This window comes from Desmodus rotundus, unplaced genomic scaffold (assembly GCF_022682495.2).
Source record: "Desmodus rotundus isolate HL8 unplaced genomic scaffold, HLdesRot8A.1 manual_scaffold_385, whole genome shotgun sequence".
Taxonomy (NCBI): domain Eukaryota; kingdom Metazoa; phylum Chordata; class Mammalia; order Chiroptera; family Phyllostomidae; genus Desmodus; species Desmodus rotundus.
In genome coordinates, this window is record NW_026527462.1 from 1 (window position 1) to 25,134 (window position 25,134).

General features: G+C 53.6%; 2 protein-coding genes across 2 annotated transcripts; both read right to left on the bottom strand.

Annotated features, from left to right (window-relative positions):
* Positions 1 to 163: 163 nt before the first annotated feature.
* Positions 164 to 14,995, bottom strand: TGFB1 (transforming growth factor beta 1). The gene is made up of 7 exons (XM_024577404.3): positions 13,755 to 14,995; positions 10,618 to 10,778; positions 9,211 to 9,328; positions 7,516 to 7,593; positions 7,237 to 7,384; positions 1,118 to 1,271; positions 164 to 624 (listed from the first exon to the last, which is right to left on the bottom strand). Exons 1-7 carry the CDS (start codon positions 14,107 to 14,109, stop codon positions 466 to 468), a joined length of 1,173 nt encoding a protein of 390 aa, XP_024433172.2. The 5' UTR covers positions 14,110 to 14,995; the 3' UTR covers positions 164 to 465.
* Positions 14,996 to 15,560: 565 nt separating this feature from the next.
* On the bottom strand, positions 15,561 to 21,793 carry B9D2 (B9 domain containing 2). Its single transcript, XM_024577631.4, has 4 exons — positions 21,650 to 21,793; positions 21,076 to 21,167; positions 18,135 to 18,260; positions 15,561 to 16,157 (listed from the first exon to the last, which is right to left on the bottom strand). The coding sequence occupies exons 2-4, from the start codon at positions 21,161 to 21,163 to the stop codon at positions 15,844 to 15,846; spliced, it is 528 nt and encodes a 175-aa protein (XP_024433399.2). The 5' UTR covers positions 21,164 to 21,167; positions 21,650 to 21,793; the 3' UTR covers positions 15,561 to 15,843.
* Between the last annotated feature and the right edge of the window lie 3,341 nt (positions 21,794 to 25,134).

Below are 25,134 nucleotides of genomic sequence, written 5' to 3' on the forward strand. Positions count from 1 at the left end.
CAGAAAGCAGGTTCCTGGTGGGCAGGAACTATTCCCTTAACCTCTCTGGGCTTCGGTTTCCTCACCTTTAAAGCGGGTGTTATTAGAGTTTCCAGTATCTCAGAGCTTTGTTATGGTGATTGAATGAGTTAATTAACATAAGCACTTAGAACAAGACCCGAGGTGCTCAATAAATAAATCTAATGTTTACCAGGAGTACATGCAACATAAGAAGTGCTTGGTAAGTGTCTGAGGAGGGGCAGATGAATGGTGGAGAGAGACTGGAGGAGGCAGGTGGAGCAGGAGTCCCGAAACGGTAGTAAGAGAGCTGGTCAGGCGCCCAATGACACAGAGACCCCCAGTCCTCTCTCCACCTTTAATGGGCCCCCTGGTGTGCTTGGGGGACGGTGTCCTTAAATACAGCCCGGCCTGGCGGGCAGGGGTTGGGGCCGGGCCTGCCGGGGGGCGGGGCCTGGGGGCGGGGCCTCAGCTGCACTTGCAGGAGCGCACGATCATGTTCGACAGTTGCTCCACCTTGGGCTTGCGGCCCACGTAGTACACGATGGGCAGGGGCTCCAGCGCCTGCGGCACGCAGCACGGCGCCGCCGACGCGCCCGGGTTGTGCTGGTTGTACAGGGCCAGGACCTGGGGGCAGGCGGGCGGGGTCAAGGCCGAGGTCTCCCGGAGAGTGCCCCCACCCTTCCAGCCGCTCCCTATCTCCCTAGTCTCAACACACCAGTTAGGTCTAAATCTCTGCCTCTCCCCATTTCCCGCTCTTGGCCTGTAACTCAATCTTTCTGTCTACTTCCATCTTCCTAATTCTGTCTCTCTGTACCAACCGGTGCCCTCCTGCTTTTTTCTCTCTCGTTCTGCCTCTGGGTTTCTCTTTCTCCTTCCAACTCCTCACTTCTCCCCTCACCCCCTACAGGTTACTCTGTCCCGGAGGGTCTGGCCCTATCTCTATCTCCCTCCACGCCCGTGTCTGTGGCTCCGGCTCCTCTCCCATCTTTTTATCATCCCTCCTCCAGTCTCCCCATCTCTCCCTTTTTCTCCTTCTCTCCTCACCTCATCTCCAGTTGTACCTCTCTCCCTCCCCTCCCTCCGTCCCTGCTCCCTCCAGCCCATGGACCAGACGCACCTTGCTGTACTGCGTGTCCAGGCTCCAAATGTAGGGGCAGGGCCCCAGGCAGAAGTTGGCGTGGTAGCCCTTGGGCTCGTGGATCCATTTCCAGCCCAGATCCTTGCGAAAGTCAATGTAGAGCTGCCGCACGCAGCAGTTTTTCTCCGTGGAGCTGCGGGCACGGGTGAGGAATCCAGGTCAGGAGGGCAGAGGAGTCCAGGAGGGCTGACCATGCCCCTCCTCCCCGGAGGGGCGTGTGTGTGCATGAGAGAGAGAGAGAGAGAGAGAGAGAGAGAGAAAGAGAAAGAGTCCCCTCCCCAGCACCATCCCCATCTCGATCCCCCTGCGCCCCTGTGATACAGCAGCAACAGTACTGATAATCACCAACACTGATAAAGCACTTCCTCTAGTCAAGCACTGTGCTAAGAGCATCGTAATAAAGGATTTCATGCGGTGCTCAAAACAAGTCTGTAAGAAGCCCAGTGACCATCCAAGAGGCACATTTACACACTGGGACATAAAAAACATAGTGCAGCCCTGTGGACTGAGCGTGGGCTGCAAACCAAAGGGTCGCGGGTCAATTCCCAGGCAGGGCACATGCCTGGGTTGCAAGCCAGGTCCCCAATAGGGGGTGCGCGAGAGGCAACCACACATCGATGTTTCTCTTCTTCTCTTTCTCCTTCCCTTCCCCTCTCTCTAAAAATAAAATATATTTTTTAAAGAAGCATAGTGCAGCTCCGTATGTACTGATACTTCCATGTGTGCCAGTGTTTACTGAACTATTGTGTGCTGGGCTGGGATCTACAGGGGACTCAGCACACATAAAACAGACAGAAATCCCTGCCTTCTGGGGCCACATGCGAGACTGTCTGGTTGTCCCTCTGCTCCGAAGATGGCTCCGCCTCACTAAGGACAAACACCACAAGTCTTCACCATGAACCACAAGGCACTACCGGATCAGACTAATCTCAGCTCCCTCTCCATTCTCGCTCCAGCCACACTAGTGTCCTCACTGTTCCTCCAACAGTCCTACCCCAGGGCCTTTGCACTTGCTGTTTCCTCTGGCTTGCTACTCCCACAGATACCTGCTCTGGCTTGTTTCTTCACATCCTTTAAATGTATGCTCAAATGTCTTCCACTCAGGGAGCCTCACTCCTAGAGCACCGTGGCATGCAGTAGCTGCCCAATAAATAGTGAGACAAATGAATGTCATCTCTTCAGAGAGTCCTTCCTGGACCATCTTATCCATCTAAATGATACCCATCTAAATGACAATTCCACTCAGTGTAACAAAAACATTGCAGGTATGCGAGAAAATATGAAAATGTCTGGTCCTGACTGGTGTGGCCCAGTGGGTTGGGTGTCTTCCCACCAACTGAAAGGTCCCCTGTTTGATTCCCAGTCAGGGCACAGGCCTGGGTTGGGGCCAGGTCCCCGGATGGAGGTGGTGTGCAAGAGGCAACCACACGTTGATGTTTCTCTCCCTCTCTTTCTCGCTCCCTTCCCCTCTCACAGAAGTAAATATTTTTAAAAATGATTGTATTTCAGGTGGGGCAAAATCTTAAAACCTGTGGAAGCTGCATGAGAGTTCATTATGCTATGCTAGTTGCTTTTATATACATTTGAAATTTTTCATAATGAAATCAGAATAGGAAAAATAGTCTCCAATACCTTTCTGTCTCTTTTTTCTGATTTAGTTTCCTTTTTTGAACTTACAGCTACCTGCTGTTTTATTTGTTAGAGATTGATTTGCTTATCTGTTCAATATCTGACTTCCTCTGAGGACAGGACATCTTTCCTTTCTTTTTTAAAGGTTTTATGTATTTATTTTTAGAGAGAGGGGAAGGGAGGGAGAAACATTGATCGGTTGCCTCTCACACACCCCAAACTGGGGACCTGGCCTGCACACAACCCAGGAATGTGCCCTGACCGGGAATCAAACCTGCAACCATCCAGTTCGCAGGCCGGTGCTCAGTCCAGAGCCACACCAGCCAGGGCAGCACAGGACTTTTTTCCCTTTTGTCCTCTAATGTATGCCCAGTGCCTGGCACACAGTAGGTACCCTGCAAATATTGGATGTATGAATCAATTGCTCAAGGTTAGATTTTTTTTGAAAACACATTGGAGAATAGTGGTGTATTAGATGCTGCCATTCTGGACTCGTGATCTCTGCCCCACGTTCAGATCCAAAGACCAGTCCTCCAGAGCTGGGGCCCAGGCTTCCGCTTGTCTGAAAGGACCTGGGCATTACTGGCCCCTGGGGCCATGGCTGAGAGGGGCAGGGAGCTTGGCTAAATAGCTTGGCTCACGGGCAGCCAAGAACACTATATAGTCCACGGTCGTAACATGTGAAAGAAACACTGTATAAGCTGCAGGTGCAGTATGATCTGAATTCTATTTTGCATAAAGCAACTGGAAGGAAATATATTAAAATGTCGATGGCGACTTTTTATATGTGGTATGATGGGTGATATTGTTTCTATTTCTATTCCTATGACATTTGTATTTAGCATGATGGATGATAGCCTTCTGTCCTTCCCAAATTCTTAACAGTGGATATGTGTTACTTTTAGAATCAGAAAAGTAATGAAAAGAAGGAAAATGCAGCCCTTCACCCCCACCCCTGCCCCACCAAGTAAGACTCTACCATTTGGACTAAATAAATAAACACATATAAGTGCCTCATGCAGATCATCTCTGGAAGGAGACACAAATATAATAAAAGTGGATGCTTCTTCAGAGACAGGTCGGGGGTAGGAGCTGGAGGTTCTCTGAGATCCTTTCTAGGCTGGGTCCATGTGCATGTATTTACCTATTCAAACAGTAATCAATAGAGAATTCATCGATTAATTTCAAAACCCTGTGAGGTGAGCCTCCTTATTATTCCTATTTTTAAATTATTTTTTATTTATTGACTTGAGATAGAGAGAGGGAGAGAAAGGGAGAAAGAAACACTGATGTCCTTTATGTGCCCTGACCAGGGATTGAACCCGCAACCCTGGTGTATCGGGATGATGCTCTAACCCGTTGAGCACCTGCCCAGGGCTATTATTCCCATCTGAAGGATGAAAAACTGAGCCTCCCGTGAGAAGGATGTTGCCTGCTCACATACAGTGTGTAAGGGGTGGAGTCAGGTTCTCAGCCCCGTTCACAGTCAACTCTGTGCCGCCCCAGAGCTTGTGGCCTCAGTTGCCCAGAACAACCGTGTCAACTCAAACAGAGGAGAAAGAGGTGATAACATGGGATCTCCTGAGGCAAGATCTTTCCAAGAGCCACAGAGCCCTAAGAAGGGAGTCGGGAAACTGAAGTCGTTGAGCTCTGCCAGTCCCTCAGTTTCCCCACCAAAGATGCAGGGGATGTTGAATCAAATAAGGTGTTCATATCCCGTGATGCAAGGGGGTATCAGGAAGTTTGTGTATGGGCTTAGGGAGGGTCCTGAGGCCCCCAAACCATATGCTCACATATGTGTACGTATGCACATCCTTCTGCAGGAGAAGGTTCCTGACTTTTGGCTTCTCAGCGGGGTCCTGGACTCACAGAAGTGGAAGACACACTGTCCAGAATAATCTTTCACTTCTGGTCCAATTCTGGCTGAGGTTCTGAGATTCTGAGATGTGAATAGTCTGTGATTCTATTATCCAACTCAGCTATTCTCCATGTGGGGTCCAGTAGCAGCATCACCTGGGAACTTGTGGGGAATGCAAATTCTTGGGCCCCACCCCAGACTTCCTGAACCAGAAACTTGGGGTAGGGTGGGAGAGAGCAGGCCAGATTTAACAGGCCTGCCAAGTGACCCCCAGGTGCTTACACTTCTGGGGCTTGCTGCATTCCGGGCCCTGCAAAGCTTTCCCCCATCCAGTCAGTCCATCAGGACCCAACAGGGCCTGAGGAGTACAAGAAGCCCACTTGGGGCCCCAGGGCAGGCCGAGGGGCCTCACATTCACCGTGGATGCTGGTGAGGGGGTCAGGGAAGCTTCCCAGTGGAGATGGGTCTTGAGATAAGAACAGCAAGATGGTGTGTGAACCTCAAACATGCACAGAAGCAGAGAACGTCATATCGAACTCTCACGTCTCCATCACCCAACTTCAACACTCAACAAGTCATGCCCATCCTCACTGTACGAGAGGGGACCCAAAACACCCGGAATTTATTTATAAAAAATTGCTTAGTGCTTCTGCCATTTTCTTGTTTTACCTCTTGCACTGCGGCAAACCATTTCCCTTCAAGAACTTTTTTCATCCAGGGAAACAAAAAAAGTCGCTGGGGGTGAGATGAGGTGAATAGGGAGGGTGGGGCACAGGGGTCATGCTGGTTTGATCAAAAACTGCTGAACATTCAGCAAGGGGTGGGCAGGTGTGCCCATAAATCACCCACCATGAAACGGGCAAATGTGTTTAAAGTGTCTTCAAAAAAATTTCCTGAAGCCAAATGCAGCCTCTCACAACACCGCCAGCTGGTGCACTGACACAGCTGTGTTCCTAGAACACTCACCCCGTGGGGGAAGTCTTCACTACAAGGGTCCGCCCTCCAGAAGATGATTCCAGTTTTTTTTTTTGGGTCCTGGTATCACAACCCCTACCCACTTCCTCTCTCCCATATCATTTCACCCATAAATATTTCTATATGTATCTCCAAGGAATTTCAGGACTATTTTAAAACATAACCACAATACCACATTACAAAAGTAACAATAACTACCTGATATCATCAAATATCTAGTTAGAGTTCACGTTTCCCCAACTGTCTCATAAACATCTTTTCCTTTTTGCGTCTGCACAAATAAAGATCCAAACAAAGTCCACACATCGCAGGTGGTCAATATACCTCTTAAGATTCCTTTTAAAATCCACAGAACTGTCTTTCTCTCTATTTCCTGCCTTCGCATTGTATTTGTTGAAGAAAACGAGTCAGGTTTCCCACAGTCCTGATGTTGCTCGCAGGGCGCCTGTGGCGGTGTTTAACATGGCCCACTATCCCTCTATTTCTGGAAAATCGTTCAGGATCAACTTTTTTTGCAAGACTTCCAAGGTGAGAGTGTGTCCGTCTCAACAGAGACTCACATGGCTGGCTGGCAGGCTGCCTGTCTTTGTACGGTTACTAGCTGCTGGCACCCAAGACCTCAGTCTGTTCATTCATTCATAGAGCTGCTGGGCGGAGGGTAGGGTCTGGAAGGAGATTGGGAGAAAAGCTGACTTTCCATCTGGGGACCAGCATGTGACAAAGCCCAGAGGCACCATCAAAATATTAAGCAGGGGAGGGACAGGGTCAGATTATCATTCTAAATTTGCAATATTCTAACTCTGAATTTTAACATTCCAGCAATCCAACGTTTCCGCTTTCTGAGACTGCAATACGCCAGCGTCTGAAGATTCTAACTCTCCAACAGCATTTCCATCTCTCTAGGAGCCCCCATTCCAACTCTCGAGGATCCTGGCATTCCTGAATTCCAATATTTCAACACGGCATTCCAACATTCCACAGTTCTGAGCCTACCAGTCAAGAAGTCCAAGCTTCCGCTTTCTAAGTTCCCAGACTCCCAAGAATGCAGCATTCTGACACCGAGCCCCAACACTCTCGGATACCAACATTCTGGCTTCCTCCAACTCCACTTGTGAGTGCTAACATTTTCCCACGTGATTGTACCATTCTGAGCCGAAGATTCGAGGACTCCAACCTGCCAACACCTGAGACTCCAACCTGTCAATGGTACAGGAATCCAACAAAGGCAACCTTCCAATCCTGAATTCCTAAATGAGGATCCCAACACTCCTTGAGTCCAACACTGTCAGATTGCAATAACTAACGTGAATTCTAGCATCCTAGAATCGCAACATTCTAGGACCCCAACCTGTCAATAATATCGAAATTGAACACATGGCCTCCCAATGTTGAATTCCTATTCTCGGTGCTCAACATTCTAATAGTCTCTGATTCCCACAAACCAGCACGAAAACAACCTGATCTCAACGTTCTAGGACTCCCAGGTCACATATGCCTGCATTCTAGGACTCAAACCTCATCCTCTGAGCTGTCCAGGCCGAAGGAGATGCTGGCCCAAGCAAGCACAGAACCGGCCAGGTGCCCACCCTGCCGTGCTGGGTCAGGCCCCCCCAGGGTAGAGGGCCTTGCTCTTCACCTGAAGCAGTAGCTGGTGTCCAGGGCTCGGCGGTGCCGGGGGCTGTGCAGGTGCTGGGCTCTCTCCAGTGGGGTGGCCATGAGAAGCAGGAAGGGCCGGTTTATGCCATGAATGGTGGCCAGGTCGCCCCGGCGGCCAACACTGATTCCTGTTTGAGTTTGGGAGCCAGTGGGTGGGGGGTGGAGAGACACACACACTCTCAGATGGTGAATGGGCAGGGGGAGGAGGCTGGACACACACACACTGCACAGGGTGCCAGGACAGAGAGGTGGGCCTTACCGTTGATTTCCACGTGGAGTGTATCATCTTTGCTGTCACAAGAGCAGTGGGCACTGAGGCGAAAGCCCTCGATTTCGCCTGTCGGAGTGAGGAGAGGGGAGCCAGTGTGAGGGTGTGGCTCACCCAGCCCCTGGAGGAGAAGGAAGGAGCAAACCCCTGGGGACTCCTTCCTGCCTCTCTTCCTGCACCTTCTTGCTACACTTCTTTACCTCGCTGCCTCCTCCTCCACCTTCAGGTCTCAGCACAAATGTCACCTCCTCCAAGAGGCCCTCCAGGATGCAGGCCCCACTCCCACTGTGACATCATCTTATTTTCTCCATAGCACTGACCCTCTGGTTCCTTTGTATTTGGCTATTTATTTCCCCCATTGTTCTCAGGGGGGAGCAGGATGAATGGGGGCAGGGATCCTTGTTTTCTTGTCCCCTGCAGGCCTGGCCCACCATCATAAAAACAAACATCTACAGAGTGCAGGAGTGCACGTGGGGTGCCAGGCCTGTTCTTAACACCCTGTGGGCATTGTCCCCTTTAATCCTCACCAAGCTACCCGTTTTCCAGAAGAGGGTGCCCAGGCGCACGGAGAGATGACCTACCCAAAGTGGGAAAAGGCAGGGGTGGGATGCACGCACAGTCCAGACTCTTAAATGAATGAGTGGGTTTTCTAAGCTACCCACTATGTCTGGACCCTGTACTGGGTGCTCTGGACTCAGCAGTAACCAAGATAGGCCTTTGTCCAGGGACCCCAAACACTGTCCCAGGGCCCACCTGTTCCCTAACCCCCATTTTCCATCTGTCCAAACCAGCACTTATCCTGTGAGTCTCACCCTGATCACCCTGACCCTCAGGGGGCTCTCCCAGGCCACCTCCTCCAGATGGGTTTGGGTGTCTGCTCTGGGCTCCCCCACCCCGGCCCTCATCACTCTGGTCATCACTGCCTGCTAGGACTTTGGCAAGACTTCTTAGGTGTCTAGAAGGAACAGTGGGCCTCGTGAGGACAGGATCTAGAAGCCGTCTTGGTAGCACCATCTCCCCCGCGCCACCGGCACAGGGTCAGGCACAGAGCAGGGACCTTCTAGCATTTATGAAGTGGAGGTGTGAACAAGGGGGAGATTAGAAAGGAGGTGTGGGCCCTGTGGACTCAGCCAGGACAGGACAGACACCTCCTCTTCCATAAAGATAGACAGTCTGTGTCGGGCTGTCCCCGGAATCAGGGCCAGCGCACAGCCTATCCCTCTGCCTCTAACAGTCTTGCTCCTCCTTCTTCTCTGGGCTGGTTCCACTCATCCCTCAGACATCAGCACTGACGTCCCCTCCTCCAGGAAGCTTTCCTGGATCACAGGCTGCGCAGCCACCTCCTCTGGGCTCCCCATTCCAGGCCTGCTCCCTCTGGGTCATTACTGCTTGATTTACAGGTCTTTCATCCCCTTTCCCCACTCCAGCAATGGACCATGACTGCTATGAGGGCAAGGATTGAGCTGTTTTTGTCACTGCTGTGTCCCCAGATCACCCAGCACAGGCCAGGTGCTCAGGAAATGGATCAATCCATTAATCACTCAGGTTTGAGTGTCTGGGAGGAGGGCCAGGTCTTGGTTCTTTGGCACCACCATAGGGTGGGGGGTGCTAGGCAGAATATCCCCAGGAAAAACAATGGGGTCGACCCCATTGTGAAACAGGATGGGGCAGACAAGTGGTCCTCACCTCTGTGGCTCAGCCACTGCCGCACGACTCCAGTGACCTCAAAGGACAGCCACTCAGGCGTGTCGCTGGGGGCCAGCAGCTGGTTGCTGAGGTAGCGCCAGGAATTGTTGCTGTATTTCTGGGGGATGAGGAATGGAAGGAGAGAGATAGTGGGTGGATGCTGCCACGTGGGCCCACCCCCACTGCCTGCTCCCCTAAATGGACCTTCAGAGAGTCCCTTGGACAGCCCCCCCCCCCCCAAGACATCCATGCTCTGGGACCCTGCAGGAACAGTAAGCCCCAGACTGGGAGTCAAGGTACCTGAGCGGCTCAGCCTTGGTCCCTGACCCTTTGGGGCCGTGGAAATTCCTTTCTCTCTCTAGGCCTCAGTTTCCTTGCTGGTGAAATGCCAGGTCCCTTTGAGCCCGGACAGCCCACAGCACTGAGATTTTCTTGCAGACACCCTGGGCTTCACTCAGCACACTGTTCTGCAAATTTGACGCCCTGTATTCTGAGTCTATAATTTTCCAGGGGCCTATGTTAGAAGTCATTCTATAACTCCAGGGTTTGGCAGCATCCCAAGAATTACACAGTCCATGAGCCTAAAAGTTCTAAGAGACTAACATTCAACAAGTCCAGGAGTCCAGAAACCCAGAAGCTACAGACACCTGACAGAGGGTAGAATGACCCCCTGGGGCCAGACGGAACACTCCGGGGCCTGGCAGCACAAAGCTGGGTTCTCTGGACACCAAGAAGCTAACATCAGACAAAGTTCCCTGGTTGGAAGAGTCTGCCATCTACTGTTGAGTCTAATGTTCCTGTGAGGGGGATTCTAGGCCACTTGACCTTCTAGAGACCCCAGCCCTTCCAGATGATCCAATCCTCCTGAAGACTACAAATTTCCTAGAACAGAGCCACCCAAGGGACCTGTCTGTGATGATGGAAATGTTCCTGATCTGAGGCGTCCAAGATAGCCGCTGCCCACATGTGACCACAGCCACTGGAAATATGGCCAGTGAGACTGAGGAACTGAATTTTTGCTTGTATTTATTTGTAATCAACTTCAATAATGTGATGTTATTATTGCTATTTTATTACTATTATTACTAGTCCATGTGTAACTATAGAAATGGTCCCTGAAAGTGTAGTCTTTTAAATGGCCATATGACTAGTGGCTTCCATATGGGATAGAGCAGGTTGAGAACCACCAAGCTTTCCAGAGATTTCAACTTTCAAGAGTCCTGGGTTCTAAAACCCAATTGCTAAGATTCTAGCCTTCTAAGTGGCTAACATTCTAGGGTGCTCGGAGTCTGAAGGTTTCAAAGAGCCCTGATTCCACAGTCTGCACTCCTCCATCCTTCAGGGTTCGTCTATGCGGCCCTTGCAGCCACCTGTGGCCCAGTTGCCGCACCTGGCCGGTTCCCCCACCTGGTACAGCTCCACGTGCTGCTCCACTTTCAACTTGTGCCTCTGCAGGCGCAGCTCTGCCCGGGAGAGCAACTGGGGTTCAGGCACTGCTTCCCGGAGCTCCGATGTGTTGAAGAACATATATATGCTGTGTGAGTTATGCTTGAATGTCTCATAGATTTCTAGGCAGAAGGAGTGGAGAAGGGGGGTGTCAGAGGTGTAGCAGGGGCAGGGGAGCTGATGCACCCCAAATATAAGAGGGTGGGCTCCAGAGCTGACAGCTCTGGGTTGGAGTCTGACCCTGACCTTGGGCAAGTGGCTTGCCCTCTCTGGGTTTGTTTCTCCTCTGTAAAACTCTTCTCTCCCATCACATGTAAAGTGCCCACTTAGTACAGGCTGGCGACAAAGGTATCTACCAGCTCGGTTGCTCAGACCTCTCCAGCGCTTGGAGCCTCAAATGCAACTACATGGCGGTGTACAGTCAAGGGCATTTGAAGCAGACCATGCCTCTGCTGACTTCCAGCTCTGGGACCTTGGCGAGTCACATCCCCTCTCAGAGCCTCAGTTTCCTGCTATTCTTTGAAAAATAGCAACCACATCAAGCTCCCTGTCTTCCAACCCAGGTTCTCCTAACAGAAGCACTGTGTAACTTTGGACAGGTGAATACCTCTGTGCCAGATTCTCACCTGTAAAACCAGAACAGACTGCAGGGTGAGAGTGTGAAGTAAATGAGATGAGGCAGATACAGCACACAGCACAGCCTGCCCACAGGAGACCCTCTAATGTGTGTGTTAAAGCCCTTTGTATTTAAAATTCACAACAACCCTGTAAGGAAGATTCTATTATACCCATTTTCTAGGTGGTGAAACTGAGGCAACAAAGAGATCAAGTAATTTGCCCCAAGGTCTCATAGCTAAGAAGCTGCAGAATAGGGATTCAAACTTAGACAGTCTGGGTCCAGAGACAAACCCTAGCTATGCCACCTCCTAGCTAATGTGATGTTATTATTACTATTATTAGTATTATTATTAATTGCTTCCTTCCTCAACTGGTGAGAAAAGGCAGAGTTTATTCCAGGTAGGAATGGATTGGTGGGGGGAGTTAGGAACTGTTTTCCAGTCTAGGGAAAGTTTGGGGTTGGGGTTGGGGTTGAGGGGGCAGGCTATGAGCTCCTGGATCAAGTGGGGCATCTGCTTTAGGCCTCTGCAGTGGGGAGGGTGGGGAGTGAAAACAGAGGCAGGATCTGATGAGGTCCGCTTCTGTGGACCCCCTTCCTCCAGTCCTCCCCACTCTAGCCAGACCAATCCCTCTCCTGAAAATAAGCACTATCTTGGCCCAGGGGTTACTCAGCAACCCCCAGAGGAAGGGTAGAGCCCGGGGTGGGGAGACAGATAGGGAAGAGGGAAAGGAGGGGCAGGGACCGGCGGAGGGTGTCAGGGAGAGACTGCAGACACAGGGAGAGCCTGCAGAGACAGGGAGAGGAAGTGTGGAAGAGAAAGAGGGAAAGGGAGGAAAGACTTGGAGACCACGGAGGATGCGGGAGAGATGCAGAGACAGAGATGGGAGCCACGCGGGAAGAGAGACATAGGTGTCGAGGCCAGGTGGAGAGGATAGGAGGTATCAGTGCTGAATCTCCACAACGAAGGTGAAGCAATGACGAAAAAGGTGAGATGGAAATGTGGGTGGGGGTGGGCGTTCTTTGGCTGGAGCCATCAGCTGGGCAAAGGAATGGGCTGAGGACGCACAAGCCCACCGCCCAATAGGGAAAGTGAAACGAGGGGGAGGAGGACCGCCCCAAGCCACTGGGCTCCTTGGGACTCCTGGGTCCCCGCGTGGGCGCCAACGGGGCGGGCCCACAGTCGCTCCGCCCGGAACTGGGGTGAAGAGGACGGGAGGCGCAGCCGCCGCGAGGGCGGGGACCGGACCTGCCCCGTCTCGCCCCAGGCTCCGCGCGCGATCCCCGCCCCCCCGGGGCACGGAAAGGAAAGGGAAGGGAGGGAGGGCGGGCGAGGCGGCCGGACGCTGGGGTTTCCCCAACCTCCAGGAGAGGAACTGGCACTTCGGGGTCCAGATTCTCAGCCTTTAGCTCTGCGGGGTCCTCCTCCTCCCTTCCGGGCGAGCAGCTCCTCCCCCCGCGCGTGGCACCCACGTGGGGCTTCCTCGCCGCGAGCTTGCAGAGTCGCACCCACCACCTCGCCCCCTGCGGCTCCAGGCCTCACTCAGCCCACTCCCTTCCAGCTCGCGGCCGGAGGGCTCGCTGCGCCCGGCGGAGCGCCGTTTCTCCTTCCTCCACCGCCCTCCAGGTCCACCTTTCCCACGCTTGTCCCCCCTCTCCGTAACGCCCCTTCCCACGACCCCAGTGCTCTAGGTTTCTTGGGGGTTGGCTTCCTCCTCGCACGTCCATCTGCGAAAAATTCTGGGCGCCTCACTGCGCATCCCCGACACCCTCCGCGGTCTCGGCTAATCTCCGGCCAGCTTCCCCCTCCCTACGAACTCGCGCCCCAATCTTCCCAGCACTTCTCACCCCCTCGCAACCCCTCTCTCTGCACCCCACCCCCAAATCCTTCATGTTCCTCGCGCCCTCTGCAAGCCGGTCCTCTGTCCATTTTCCTGTCACCTCCAAAGGGCCTTGAATGTGGAGGTTGGACTTTATCCTGAGAGCACCAGGGAGCTTCTCCACCTAGCTTTTCCGTCCTTCTTGAATCTTCCCGCCTCGGGAACCCTGAGCTCCGGGTCAGCTTTCTCCATTGCCTCTCCTTGCCCAAAACTGGGGTCCCTGCTTCTTCTAAAGCGGGATCCCTCTCTGCAGGCCCCACCCCCACGACCCCTGCACTCCAGTGCACCCTGGGGCGGAAAGTCTCGTTCTACCCCTCCCCCCTAATTGCTTCTCTCCCTCTAGGGGACTTCCCCCACAATCCCGCATGCTCCTGTCGGCCTCTAGAAGAGGTCCACTTTGCTCACTATCTCCTCCTCTTCAAGACCAGATACCTGGGTGGAAGGAAGCTCAGCTCTATTCTTTTGGGGACCGCTTCCCACGTTCCCGACGCCCCCAGGGGTTCTCTTCCTTCACCCAGTTTCCTCCATTTCCTCCCCTGCCCCCAGCACGCCGGCGCCCCCTGGGGGCTCCCCTCCGGGGTCCCCTGCCCCTCGGAGCTCACCGTGGCTGTTTTCCACCGTTAGCACACGGGTGACCTCCTTGGCGTAGTAGTCCGTCTCCGGCTCGGGCTCCGGCTCGGCGCTCTCCCCAGCCACCCGGTCGCGGGTACTGTTGTAAAGGGCCAGCACGGCCTCCGGCAGCGGACCAGGCGGCACCTCCGCCTGGCTTGGGGGGCTGGCCAGCCGTAGTTTGGACAGGATCTGGCCGCGGATGGCCTCGATGCGCTTCCGCTTCACCAGCTCCATGTCGATGGTCTTGCAGGTGGACAGTCCGGCGGCCGGCCGGCCAGGCGCTAGCACTAGTAGCCACAGCAGAGGCAGCAGCAGCGGCAACAGCCGCAGCCCGGAGGGCGGCATGGGGGAGGCAGTGCTCCCGGCACCGCCGAGAGCGCGAGCCAGGCTAGGGTGGGAAAAGGGAGGCCCCACCCCTCCTGGGGCTGAGGGGTCTTCGGAAGAAAGGTAGGGGGGTCCGGGGGCTGGAGGGAGAGTTGAGGTCCTCAGGGAGAATGCAGGGGAGGCTCTGGTGGGTGGCTTCTGGTTACCCTACGGAAAACCCCGAGATGGGAGCGACCTGGTACCGGAGGTGAGTGGTCCTGAACAGGGGAGCTGAGGCAGGTATGAGAGAGGTTCAGTCAACCGGATCCCGGGGGAGAAGGATCCTTGGATGCGTGGGGGCTCAAGAGAGAGGCTGGGGGTGGAGAGCGTGCAGGGGGATGCGCCCGAAGTCTTCAGTCAAGTCTTCGTGGGAATCGGGTTTGTCTTTCCCGAGGGCTGGTCCGGAATGGGGGCGCCTCGGGGACGCCGTGTAGGGGGTCAGGGAGAGAGCAAGCGTCCGAAGCAGTGAGGGGGTACCGATCAGGGGCCCCCAAGTCCTGTCTCCTCGCTGGGCAGCGCCGCGCCAAGCCGTCCCCGAGCCTCCGGCTCCCGGCAGCAGCGGAAAGTCTCAAAACTTTTTTCCTCTTCTCCCAACCAGATCGTCCCTCCTCCCGCTCCTCCTCCCCCTCCTCCCCACAGTGGCGGCGGCGGCGGCGGGGGCGGTGGCGGCTAGTCGCAGACTCTGGGGCCTCCGGCTGCGCCTTCCTCCGCTCCTGGCCGAGGCCGGCCCCGCGGGTGGCTCCGAACCGGGGGGGGGGGGTGCCCCAGAGGGGGCGTCCCCCCTGCCCGGGCTCTCTGTCTAGTGGATCGCGTTAGGAGGAGGGGTGGGACGGCCCGGGGCGCGAAGGGCGGCGGCGCGAGGACCAGCCGCGGCGGCGAGGGGGTTTTGAAGCCGCCGGGCCCCACCCAGGAAGCGCACGGGGTGGGGGCGGCCCCCAGGGGGAGGGCATGGGGGGGCCGGGCCACCGTCCTCAGCTCGCGTGGGCGGGCTTTGAGGGGGGTCTTTTAAACCACTGGCACCTCGGCCCCGCCCCACAAACAGGGTGCTGCCTCCTGGCGGCTAAGAGCTACCAAAACGGGCGACCCGGATGCATGTGGCTTTTCTGGCTGTGCGGAGGTCACCGAGAGAATGGTAGACCTGGCGGGGAGGGCTCCATGGAGGATGGAAACAAAGAGTACAGGGGATCAGGGGAGGGGACCCAGAACGGAGAGAGTGGGAAGCCGAGGGAGAGGGGCACAGAGTAAGGGAACGCCCCCAAGGAGAGGGTCTCATAAGGGGGCACCGAGTGGGAAGGGGGTCAGAGCTTGAGGTAAAGGATAGGGGAGGCGAATCTGACAGAAGAAGGTGGGGGTCAGAGAAAGGAGGGTGTCAGTGGGAGGATGGGGCACAGGCCACCTGACAGGTCAGGAATTCAGGAAAGCACCGACACCTGTCAGAACAGCTCTCTTTTATTTAGCATTCGATGTAGACGAGGCAGCCTCTTTCCCAAACCCCTGGGATCCCACACACTTGTTGCTGCCCCCGTTTCACAGATGGGGAAACCGGACTTCAGAGGGACACCTGGGAGACGAGGTGCTAGCCAGGACAGGAGCCACCGGATGACTTGACTGGGGTCAGGTCTGGCAGTCTCCAGAGCCCACACTTCTGACCACTGTACAATTCTGCCCGCCATGGGTGTCCAGGGATGTGGATGGGGGCTGTGGAGGCAAAGTCCCTCAGCATTCCACACCATAGCGGTCAAAGTGGCGCAGCAGCAGGCCCAGCTCGAGGTGCACGGTGCCTCCAGCAGCTGTGTGCAGGCGGTAGCGGTCGGCCCCACTGTAGATGGCGTCCCCATGCAGCAGCTGAGGCCCACCACCCACAAAGGCCCGTGCCAGCTGCTCCCGCCAGCTGCCCAGGGGCCGCCACGTGGGACAGTCCAGCTTGTGGGTGCCGGGACTGCTGGGCACGTGGCAAAAGCCGTAGCCAGCAAGCTGGCAGCGGCCAAAGCTATCCTGGGACCACACCTGGAGATGGAGCCGGGGCCAGCCTGCAAGACAGGAGGGAGAGAGGAATGGGTGCAGCTCCCCATCCTGGGCCCCCACCTCCTTGATCCCCACCAGACTCCAGGCTCAGTCCTTTCCCCCCTGGGTTTCTGCCCCAGCCTCCTCTCTGGACTTCCACTCCCACACAGCAGCCAAAGGGATATTTCTGAATCCATGTTCCTCCCTTGCTCAAAACCCTTCCATGGCTCCCCAGTGCCCTCAGGATAAAATCCAACTTCAGCATTCGAGGCTCTTTGAAACTAGCCTCTGCTGACGTCCCTCTCTGTGGCCTCTTCTGTGTCTCCATCTCAGGGGGGCAGCCTAGCCCCAAGGAGATAAGCTCCTTGGGCCTTGTCCTGGACACCTCCCCCACTCCCACCCTGTCCTCTCTGGGCTCAGGGCCTTCCTTCTTGCTCCCTCCAATCCATCTTCCACCTAGCACCTAGAAGCATCTTTCTCCTCCCATAGGTTTTCCAGTGTCCTAAGAATACAGTTCAGCTCCTTAGGCTGGTAGGCAAAGCCCTAGGAGATCCAGCCCCATTTCGACTTCCTTTCTGAGCCCCTCTGTGCTAGGCTCTGTCCTGGAAGCTGGGGACACAGAGGTGAACAGAGCAGACCAAAATTCCTGCCCTTGTGTAGCTGACATCCTAGACAACGAGCATAGTAAATAAGCAAATTACAGAGTATGTCAGATGGTGATAACTGCTCTGGAGAAAAATAAAGCTAGGTAGCGTGGGGGTGGGATGCAATTTTAGGGGATAATCAAGAAAATCTTCACTAAGAAGGGGATATTTGAGTGAACGTTTAAAGGAAGGAAGGGAGTAGGCCATGAGGACATCTAGGGAAGAGCATTCCCAGCAGATGGAACAGCCTGTGCAAAGGCCCTCAGGTGGGAGCTGCCCAGTGGGACCAGTGGAGGACTTCAGGTCTGAAGAGTGGAAGGACAATTGCCTGCCTCACCCTCCAATCCACCACCCACAAGCAGCCAGAAGGACATTTTAGATGCAAAATCTGACTTGTCAGTCACCTGTGGTTCAGGGGATGGCCTCAGCTCTGCAGCCTGGCACTCAAGGCGCTGTATGGCCCACCCACTGTCTCCTTACCCCCTGCAGTCTTCTTGCTTTCCCTCCATCTTCTAAATGCCCTGGATCACTTTACCTTTGAGTCTTCCACACACAGACCTCTGCCTTGAACTCTCTTCCTTCCCTATGCCTTATTAGCTCCCACTGGCCCCTCACAGCAAAGCTCAAACATCCTCTCCTCCAGGAAGCCCTCCTTGAACTCCCCAGCAGAGTCAGGGGCCTCCCATCCTTGGTTTCCATTGCCCTCTAGAATTCCCCATCCCATCCCTGCCCACTCTGGGCTGCCACTGTCTGGGAACAGGTCTGTCTCCCCCATGGGGTGGTGAACCCTGTGAGGACAGGGCTGGGGGCAATCTCAATCACTGACATCTCCCTGGCATCACAGGCCAGGGTCAGGGCAGGACTCAGTAAATATTATTTATATTGTTGAAATATATGGCATATTTACCCAGGCTATTTCCTGGAATCCACTGCGTTCCAATGACCCAAATTTTCCACCAGAAAAGATTTTCTGATACCCTTCCTCCCCCAAGTACTCATTTCTCCTCTGAACAGCTGAGGAGCCCTGCCTGAGAACAGCCAGCAGCCCTGCCTCTCTCACACAACTCCTCCAGCTTCCTCCTGATTGACGACTCTCTTGCTTTCTATCTTTGAAAGCCACCTCCCATCTCCCCCTGGCCCTTGCCTTCTCCTCTCTACCTCCACCCCTGGCCTCTGGCGTACTCTAAAGCCAGCCATGGGAGGCCTCAACTCTGCCTCTCCAGGGCCAGGCCTGGCTGGGAAAGGGACTCAAAGGGCAGAGGAGCAGGGTCAGGACTTGGGGTTCCCAGGACCAGCCCCATTAGGTGCTGCTAACCCCCATCCTGTCAGCCCAGCTCAGGGCCCAGGCCAGGAACCCACCTTGGAGGCCTTTGGTGGCGAAATGCAGATCAATGGGGTGGGACCAGTAGGCCATGTCCCCTATTTGGGGGGTGTCCACCTGTGTTTGGCCCTCCCGAACGCCTGACAGGAGCTTCCACGCTGCCCCTGCAATGAGAACCAGGTCACTGATGGGCAGGGAAGGGTGGAGGCAGCCATCAGGGAGGGGATGCCACTGTGGCTGTGAGACCCATTCTTCCCTGGCATTGAGGGACAGAGGACACAAAGGATGGACTCTGGAGCCAAATGTATGGGTTCAAATCCCTGGCATTACTTCTCCCTGCCTGAGCACACCTGGGCAAGTTACCTTTCCCTGCCTCGGTCTCCCCATCAGTGAAGTGGGTGTAATAATGCATTCCTTGTCACTTTGTGAGCAGATTAAATGAGCTAATACAGACAAAGTACTTATAAGAGTGCCTGGGGCACAGTGAGTGCTGGGTAAGTGTTGGGTGTCATAGTTACTATTGTCACCCTGCATTCAGAAGCCTAGTGCAAGGACTGCGACGGCACCAAGGGCGCCCTTCGACAAAGAGCATGAGCACGCTGTGAAAGGCACATAGTGATACCAGTCCCACTGAGGTGAAATTGAGAGCAAAAACTCACTGAATGCTTACCAAATGCCAGACACTACGCTAAGCACTTTAGGGATGAATCCATTTAATCCGCCCTCTAGGACTCTGAATCCCCGCTCCACCCCCATCTACAAGCTCTTCTCATAGCCCATGAAGCCCTATATCTGGCCTATGTTCCCCTCCTGAACTCATGTCCCATCACTCCCCCATCTCTCACTATCTCTAGCCTCACTGGTCCTATTTTTGTTTCCCTCCTCAGGGCTTTTGCACTGGCTGTTCCTTCTGCCTAGAAAGCCTGGATGTCCCAATGGACAAAAAGCCTGGCTTTTGTTCATCCTTCAGGGATCAGCTCAAGTGCCACTTTTAGAGAGGGGTCCTCCCTCACCCTGCAATCCAAAATTAGCCCCATTACTTTATCTCTACCACCATCCTACCACCGCCTGTAATCATTACACTCATATATTTCCCTTTTTAAAAAAAGATTTTATTTATTTATTTTTTAGAGAGGGGAAGGCTGGGAGAAAGAGAAGGAGAGAAACATTAATGTGTGGTTGCCTCTCACATGCCCCCAACCCAGGCATGTGCCCTGACTGGGAATCAAACTGGCGATCTTTTGGTTCGCAGGCCGGCACTCAATCCACTGAGCCACACCAGCCAGGGCATTACACTCATTTCTTTATCTGCTTATTTATTTTGTCTCCCCTCCCATGAGCCCCAGGAGACCAGGGATCTTGTACACTGCTGGATCTCCACATCAAACCCAGATTTTAGTATACAGAAGATGCTCAAAAAATGTTTGTTGGACAAATAAATGAGCCTGGGAGGTGTGCTAATATAACCCCCAGTTTACATGTAAAGAAGCAGACTCTGGGAAGGAGAGTCACTTGTCCATTCATTCCACGAACACCTACTGTGTGCCAAGCACTGGTCTCCATGTGGGCTACAGCAGGACTGCGGCAGACCACAGTGCCATGGTGGGGCTGGATTCAGGCTGAGCTCTGTTGGACTGCGGGATTAACTGCTCCCCCTTCAACAGTCCCCTAAAGTCGTAAAAACCATATTATGAGTTATCGTTGCCTCTGGTCCAGGCAAAGAAAGCACCAGGCCTTGAGTCTGGCCTTTCACATACAGTATGTCTCAACACCCCTATGGAGGACTCTACACTTTACAGACGAGGAAACTGAGACTCCGAAAGGAGACAGTACCTGCCCAGGGTCACAGAGCAGGTGGGGCCCAGACTGGAAACCAAGTCTGACTCCAGAACCTGCCTCTTTATCTGCTCAACTGGAGGGCCACAATTTCCCAGGGAATCTCAACCACCCAACCACCAGTGAAATTGCCCAGAGCCCAGGGCCTGAAAAGATTGGGATGGCAATTAGACACACTTGTTACATGGGCATTTATGTGTGCTGGGCAGCATACCCCGGGCTTTACAAACAAGACCCCATCCAACTTTTACCTGAGCAGGGTGAACACTTACTACACAATTACTAGGCCAGGTCCTCTCCTAAGTGCTGTTGTTCCTCATTTAGCTCACACAACCACCTCCTGAGATAGGTGCTGTTTCCATTGCCATTGCATAAACAGGGAAATCAAGGCCAAGACCACATAATAAATAAGCAACTGGCTTTGAACCCAGGCAGTTTGTACTCTTAACCTCAATACTATGCTGCCTCTGTTATTAGCTTAATTTTCAAACAAGGGAACTGAGGCTCAAGGGGCCCCCTAATATATTAGGTGGGAGAGTTAGTATTTGAGCCCAGACCTGGCAGCCCTAACCATTATACATACCACCACACTACTCTGCTTCACATGGGTGAAAACTGGGGCTCTGAGGTCCCTCCTGGGCCATGTGGACACACTTGGATGATTACCAGAACTTGGTTCCTACTCTCTCACACAGAATTATGCATACAGGAGGGTAGCCTTTCCTCTGTAAGTCTGGAATGGAAACCCATTTTACAGTAAGAACTCAATAAATGGAGACTACTAAGCAAAGACTTGAGATGGGGGAGAGACCCAGGACACCCCTAAGACAGTGAATGCAGTCCAAACAGTAGGGTTAAGGCTGTGTAGTGTTTTGAGGATTGGGAGTGGGTGTGGGGTCTAGCCTACAGCCCCAAATCCTTAGGAGCTGTGTGTTCAGAGAGTAGAAGCCAGAGTCCCCAGAGATGGGATGGGAAGTGATAAGAAGGGCACAGGAGACACATGGACACAGTGTGGTCCAGGGCTAGGAGTCCTCTGAGCCAATGGAAGATAAGGATCAGGGACTGGGCCATGTGGTCAAGGAAGGAGCGTGGAACCTCTAGCCTGGGAGTCTTGGTGGGGAAATGAACCAGGTCCAGTAATACCTGTGTGGACGCCCCACTTGCAGAAGAGGCTACTTTCTGAGAAACCGGTGGCCCCTACGATCTGCCCAATCACGTGCACCTCAGCCATGACCCTGAGAGGGTAAAAACAGAATCACAACCCTGCAAATGTACTATTATTTCCACCTGAGGGAGGAGGAAACTGAGGCCCCGCAAATAAGGGACAGTACTAGGATTTCAAAGTAGTTTCGTCAAACCACTGAGGCTACAGTCTTAATCATGATCCTAAATGCACCCCCCGCCCCCCAGGAGAGCGCCAAAAAAATTAGGGGATTAGAGAGGACAGGGCTGAAGAGCTGACACCTCACTCAATAACAACCTTCTAGCTTAGCGCACAGGAAAGCCCCGCCCCGGAGGCCAATGGCTCCCCCCACAAGCACTAAAGCCCCGCCTCCTAGCCTCAGCTCCTCCCCCCAGCTCCGCAAGGAGCATGCGTTTTAAGAGCAGAGCGCCAAAGCCCCGCCTCTAGTCGTACGCATGCGCTAATCACACCTCAGAACAGCTAACGGTTAGGAGGGGCGAAAGGGGCATTGGGATTGGAGTTCACGGGCCTGACCTGTCCCTCTCTCCGCGGGCGCTGATTTCCCGGGCCTGGCTCGCGCTTCTCCCTGGATCTTCCCCGCAGCTAGAGATCCCAGGCGCCACGATCCCTCCGAGGCCGCGCCCGCCTACGTTCTCTGGTTGTTGCTGGGGCAACAGCAGCCTCCTTCCCAGGCCTAGAACCCGCCCTGCGGGTCGCTAATTGGCCCTAGCTGTCCGCGGGGGCGGGGCTAAATGCTGATGGACGTTCTGTCTCCTCTCGCTCCATTTTGGGAAAAGTCTGTCCAGCCCCGACCCGCGGTGGAGTCTTTGGGGGCGTGGCCCGGCAGCCGTCATCTGCTTTGTGGCTGGCGAAGCTTGAGTGCAGCTATTTCTCCCAGATACCCTCTTCACAAAATAAATAAATCTATCAATACCCCACAACCCCCAATTCTCTCCCCCAACGTGGGCCACACTGTCCCTTAGGAGACAGTCCTGCCTCATAACTAGAAAAAAAGTCCTTCCTCATTCAGAGGTACTCAAGAAGTTGAGGAGGGGGTTTTCCTTCCTTTTTTAGAGTTCCTCAAGCTTGATGGGACTGATAATCCAACTTCCTTCTCAGAAAAACTGCCCAGTTCTTCACTGCGCAGATTCTGAGCAAGGGTGGGGGCGTGGGGAAGATGAGAAATGAGGAAGTGAGGCCTCTTTATCTGCAGAAAATCCGGTTCTTAAAAACTGGATTCTGCCAGTAACTAGTCTTGTGACCTTGCTTGGCTCTAGGATTCAGTTTCCTCATCCATGTAATGGGCGCAAGGAGAGGGAATGAGTCGGAGGCACTCACACGTTCTGATGAACCGAGCAGCGCCTTAGTCGCCCATTCCTCCCGCCCAGCGCAGGAGACCGAAGGGAACGCGTGCTCTTTCTTTTTAGCAAAACGGGACTGCGCAAGTTAGAGCCAACAGCTCAAAGTGATAGGGAGGGGGCAGCATTTCAATAGGATAATATTCATATAAATAAAATAATTCAATGGAATATTTTACTAATAGATATACTTGAACGCTGCTGTTTATTGAATTATTACTTTGTACCAGTTCCCCGGAAACTGGTCGTTTGGCACGTACGATCTCCTTTAGTCCTCTACCACCAGGTAGGTAATATTACCAGCTTTATTTAAAATGAATAAGTTGGGACAAAAATCATTTGCCTTGCCAAATTGACCATATTTCTGTCTCCTCTGTCCGTAAACTTTATATTATTAGCCTCTCTGCTCTCCTGCCACTCTTGGGTACAGGTCTCCCAGATTCAAGGAACATGGAAGTTGTGCTTGGATGTCATCCTGGGTGCTATCACTTCCCGTGTCCAGCCCGTTATCAAGCCTGTCAATTCTCTTTCTTAAATTTTTTTCCTTCAATTGGTTTCTTTCCTACTGGTTGGCATTAGTGATTAAGAAAATGCTTCCCTGTTTGACTGCCTGGATTTTAGTCTTAACTCTGCCCCTTCTGTGTGACCTTCAATGCCTCAGTTTCCTCATCTGTGATGTGAGTATAAATGACGGTCTCCACCCTGTTGGATTATTGTCAGGATTTAAAGAATGTATGGAGCTGTTTTAAATTGCGCGCCGTTTTGAACGGCATGAAATCTCACTTCATGCGGCTCCATGCCGCCCAGGATGTGAATCATCCCTTCAGCCAGCGTGTCCAGGCTGTATATGTGCCCTCCCATTAGTCACTTAGTGGCCCTCTCTGTTATCGGATCGACTGTCACAAATGGAAGTGCTTGTGTTCAGGGAACCCTTACCCTCAGAGGGTCAATAGTCGTCTAACATGAAGTCACAGCGCCTTCGCCATTCACCCCCCTTCACCTCATGACGCAAGCATTGTACCATCTCACATCATCCCAAGGATGAGTACTGGACGAGATGTTTTGAGAGGCTACATTCGTGTAACTTTAATGACAGCATATTGTTATGTGTTCTATTTTCTTATTAGTTATTGTTGTTAGTGTCTTACTTTGTTTACTTTGTAAACTTTATAATAGGTTGGTATGTCCACATAGGAAAAAACATTGTACATGTAGGTTCTGGTACTACTCACAGTCTCAGGCGCCCACCCTCGTCCCCCGAGGCCATCCTAGGTCTTGGAACATGTCCCCGGTGGATAAGGGGACTACTGTAATGTGCTTCATAGTGATAAATGAGACTACAAACCAGAGAGGTTAAGGACATAGAATAACAGGGTATCTCTCCCAGATAAAACAGCTCTGCTCCCACTTCCCTCTCATCCACCCTCCCGTGGGTCTCCCTGCCTGCCTGTTGTCTGCCAGAAACTCTAGTTTATTCAAGTGTTCCCCCTGGGAGTGGGGCCAGTGCCAGCTCCAGTGTCAGGACTCTTGGCAAAGAGCCCTGGAGCCCTGGAGCGAGGGAACTCTGGCTGGCCCCACATCAGGCAAGGAAAGCCTCCAGTTTGTCTGACTGGCACTGCTGAAATGGAGGGCTTCTGGGAAGGGGAAGCCAGTGCAAGCCGGGTGGGCTCCCTGAAGGAGGTGGAGGTCGGCAGCATGAGGCGAGTTCCCTACTCAGACTGATGGAGATGGATATAAATAATAACATTCATACACACAAACATGTTTCCAGTGCTTACCTTGCCAGGCTTTGGGTAAATGTTGGATATTTCTAGCTCACCTAATTTGTGGTTAGTGGTTTATGTATATTATCGTCTCTAAGAGACAGGGAATCTTTAGATCATTTTACAGATGAAGAAATCGGTGTTCAGAGAAGTGATGCTATTTTCCAGAGGTCACACAGCCAGTGCTTTGAAGGGCCTGGAAAGAAACGCAAGTGCCTGTGGATCCAAACACTGACCCAACCACCACCTGTACCGTCTGATAACCAGCAGGCACATGGCCCCGTCCCCAGCTCACTCCCAGCTCAGCCCCCTTTTCCCAGAAGTCCCAGACCCACCCTTTGCCTCCGCTTCCTCCCCTCACCTTGACCAGCAAGGAACACAGCTCTGTGTTACAAGCTGCCAGGCCAGGTTCCAGTTAACCTTGGCCAAGTGAACACACATCTCTGAGCCTCAGTCTTTGGATCTGCAGAATGGGGATAGAAATGTAGAGCTACTGAGAGGAATCGACGTGATGATGTCTGTAACGCACTTAACCTGGGGTCTGCACTCAGTGACCTGGAAGCTCTCCGTGTGGGTTTCCTCCGGTGCACAGCAAGGCAATTAATGAGAGTGCCTCGTAGGTCGTCCTGAGGATACACGTGCACCTGCATTCTGTGCACACAGTTGGTCGGGATGGCTGTTACCACTGAGTAGGGGGTGGTAGAGGAGGGTGGAGGCAGGACCAAGTCAGGAACACGCTGGAGGATCCGGGCTCCCCTCGTCCGCCCTGCAGGGGTTGGGCCTGGGCCGGCCCTGGGGCTCAGGCCTCCCTGTCCCGCCGACCCCGCCAGCTGCCGCGTCCCGCGCTGACGTGGGCCTTCTAGGCCCCCTTCCGGCAGCCGCCGAGGGCGGAGCCGGG

Bases quoted from the DNA above. Each gene is read 5' to 3' on its own strand.
- TGFB1 (XM_024577404.3), bottom strand. From the start codon at position 14,109: ATGCCGCCCTCCGGGCTGCGGCTGTTGCCGCTGCTGCTGCCTCTGCTG. The intron at 9,329-10,617 runs GTGGGGGAACCG...CTCATCCCCCAG, and splicing joins AGCACGTGGAGCTGTACCAG to AAATACAGCAACAATTCCTG. The intron at 625-1,117 runs GTGCGTCTGGTC...GCCTGCCCCCAG, and splicing joins TGGACACGCAGTACAGCAAG to GTCCTGGCCCTGTACAACCA.
- B9D2 (XM_024577631.4), bottom strand. From the start codon at position 21,163: ATGGCTGAGGTGCACGTGATTGGGCAGATCGTAGGGGCCACCGGTTTC. The intron at 18,261-21,075 runs GTATTACTGGAC...TTCTCATTGCAG, and splicing joins CAAGTGGGGCGTCCACACAG to GGGCAGCGTGGAAGCTCCTG. The intron at 16,158-18,134 runs GTGGGTTCCTGG...CCTGTCTTGCAG, and splicing joins CGCCACCAAAGGCCTCCAAG to GCTGGCCCCGGCTCCATCTC.